The sequence below is a fragment of the Quercus lobata genome, chromosome 6, assembly GCF_001633185.2.
Source record: "Quercus lobata isolate SW786 chromosome 6, ValleyOak3.0 Primary Assembly, whole genome shotgun sequence".
Lineage (NCBI taxonomy): Eukaryota > Viridiplantae > Streptophyta > Magnoliopsida > Fagales > Fagaceae > Quercus > Quercus lobata.
The window spans coordinates 17,882,274-17,884,651 of record NC_044909.1 but is presented as its reverse complement, the minus strand read 5'-3'; the positions used below and the strand labels follow the sequence as shown (position 1 = coordinate 17,884,651).

Here is a 2,378-nt window from a genome sequence, read left to right as displayed (position 1 = left end):
GCTTGGTTGAGGTGGGCTTTGATTGCCATAGAGAAACTATAGGCACGGCTGCCAAGGTCCAGAATTGGTGATCTTGGGCTGAGATTAGGCTTTTTGGGTTTGTTGGCGTAGGTGGACCAAAATGGGGTATTGGCATGTTGCAATTTTAATTACCTTGTGAGGATGTTGGTTAATTTGTGAATTGAAGTTAGGCCCGTTTGGTAGCAGTGTTTAAGTATTGTTATTCAGTTTTTAGTGTTGTGAAAATACATATTTGAGTGTTATGGAAATACATGTCAGAAGTTTTATTGTTGTTTAAACACTGAAAACTGTTGTTTAAACAACCGTGCCAAACAACCCTAAATTTGTTTTTTTTTCTTGGGTTTATGCATGTGCTAAAACTTGATAATTTTTCTCTTTTATTTTGGGTTGATATGGTTTGATTGACTGACTATTAGCTTACTAAATTTCATTAATATTGTACCAAGGATTAGTTGTATTTAATATGATTGCAGAAATATATATTATTGCAACTAAAGGAAAAAGGTCCCTACTAAAAAAATGATGCTATAGCTATATCTTTTATTTGAAAAATGGTCTAGTTAATAGGAGCCTTTAGAAAATTTGTTAATGAACCATTTTCAGAAATTTTGATACCACTTTTATAGGAAGTAGAAAAAGTATCAAAACATTAATTACTTTTTTTTTCCATAAAAATTTTCTTAAAATTGTTCGTTAACCTCCGGACCTTCATTGCTTAAAGATAACTTTCGATGCCGTGGTGTTTCATTGATCAAGTTTGGCGGGCATTGGTGTCATTGTCAGTAACAATGCAAGTGAAGTTGAAGGTGCTTTGTCCTCTTCCATTCCCATGGCCCAATCAGTGGCAGATCTAGAAGCCTTAGCATGTTTGAAGGCTGTCCAATTTGCTTTGGAACTGGGAATCACTCGAGTGGTGTTTGAAGATGATTCAGCAATTGTCATTAACACCCTTCTACACGATGCAGGTGCATTCGCTAGCTTCGGCAACATTCTAGATGATATACGCATGCTCTCTGCTATTTTTCAGTTTGTAGACTTTGTTTTTGTTAATCGTCGTTGTAATTTAGTAGCTGATGCTCTAGCTAAAAAAGTTAAGCTATTTGTTGGGGTTCAGGTTTGGCTGCATGAAGTGCCAGCAGACATTGCCCCTTTAGTTCTCCATGATGTTCACTAACTTTGAGTTTGGTTTCAATAAATGGCCCAGGTCCTTGATCTGGCTTCTCAAAAAAAAAAAAAAAAAACTTTTCCCTTTCAAAAAAGTTGAATAGTATAAACTATATGTCTAGGACACAAGAAAAACTTATTGCAAGAAAAACAAAAGTTCAAATATGTGATGGATAACCCTCTTGATAAGAAAGATCCAAATTATGAGAAATGGATGAGTAAGGATTAATTCCAGCCAAGGTTACAAGGGAGATGAATAATGATCTAACCCGTGATTTTACCATGGATGAGGTCAAAGAAGTACTCCAACAGATGCACCCTACAAAAGCCCCCGACCCGGACGGTATGTCAGTTATTTTTTATCAAAAGTATTGGAACATTGTTGGTTATGATACTGCTAATATGGTCCTTAATGTGCTTAATTCCAATGCTTCATTGCTTAAAGATAAATTTCAATGCCGCGGTTTTTCATTGATCAAGTTTGGTGGGCATTGGTGTCGTTGTCGATAACAATGCAAGTGAAGTTGAAGGTGCTTTGTCCTCTTCCATTCCCACGGCCCAATCAGTGGTAGATCTAGAAGCCTTAGCATGTTTGAAGGCTGTCCAATTTGCTTTGGAACGGGGAATTACTCGAGTGGTGTTTGAAGGTGATTCAGCAATTGTCATTAACACCCTTCTACACGATGCAGGTGCATTCACTAGCTTCGGCAACATTCTAGATGATATACGCATGCTCTCTGCTGTTTTTCAGTTTGTAGACTTTGTTTTTGTTAATCGTCGTTGTAATTTAGTAGCTGATGCTCTAGCTAAAAAAGTTAAGCTATTTGTTGGGGTTCAAGTTTGGCTGCATGAAGTGCCAGCAGACATTGCCCCTTTAGTTCTCCATGATGTTCACTAACTTCGAGTTTGGTTTCAATAAATGGCCCAGGTCCTTGATCTGGCTTCTCAAAAAAAAAAAAAACTTTTCCCTTTCAGAAAAGTTGAATAGTATAAACTATATGTCTAGGACACAAGAAAAACTTATTGCAAGAAAAACAAAAGTTCAAATATGTGATGGATAACCCTCTTGATAAGAAAGATCCAAATTATGAGAATTGGATGAGTAAGGATTAATTCCAGCCAAGGTTACAAGGGAGATGAATAATGATCTAACCCGTGATTTTACCATGGATGAGGTCAAAGAAGTACTCCAA

At 36.8% G+C, this 2,378-nt stretch overlaps 1 protein-coding gene across 1 annotated transcript; it reads left to right on the top strand.

Moving 5' to 3' along the window:
* Positions 1 to 1,467: 1,467 nt before the first annotated feature.
* On the top strand, positions 1,468 to 2,083 carry LOC115949926. Its single transcript, XM_031067187.1, has 2 exons — positions 1,468 to 1,532; positions 1,666 to 2,083. Exons 1-2 carry the CDS (start codon positions 1,468 to 1,470, stop codon positions 2,081 to 2,083), a joined length of 483 nt encoding a protein of 160 aa, XP_030923047.1.
* Positions 2,084 to 2,378: the final 295 nt, after the last annotated feature.

Excerpts from the sequence above, each read along its gene's own strand:
- LOC115949926 (XM_031067187.1), top strand. The coding sequence starts at position 1,468 with ATGGATGAGGTCAAAGAAGTACTCCAACAGATGCACCCTACAAAAGCC. Across the intron at positions 1,533-1,665 it reads GCCCCCGACCCGGACGGTAT|TTTGGTGGGCATTGGTGTCG; the intron begins GTCAGTTATTTT and ends TCATTGATCAAG.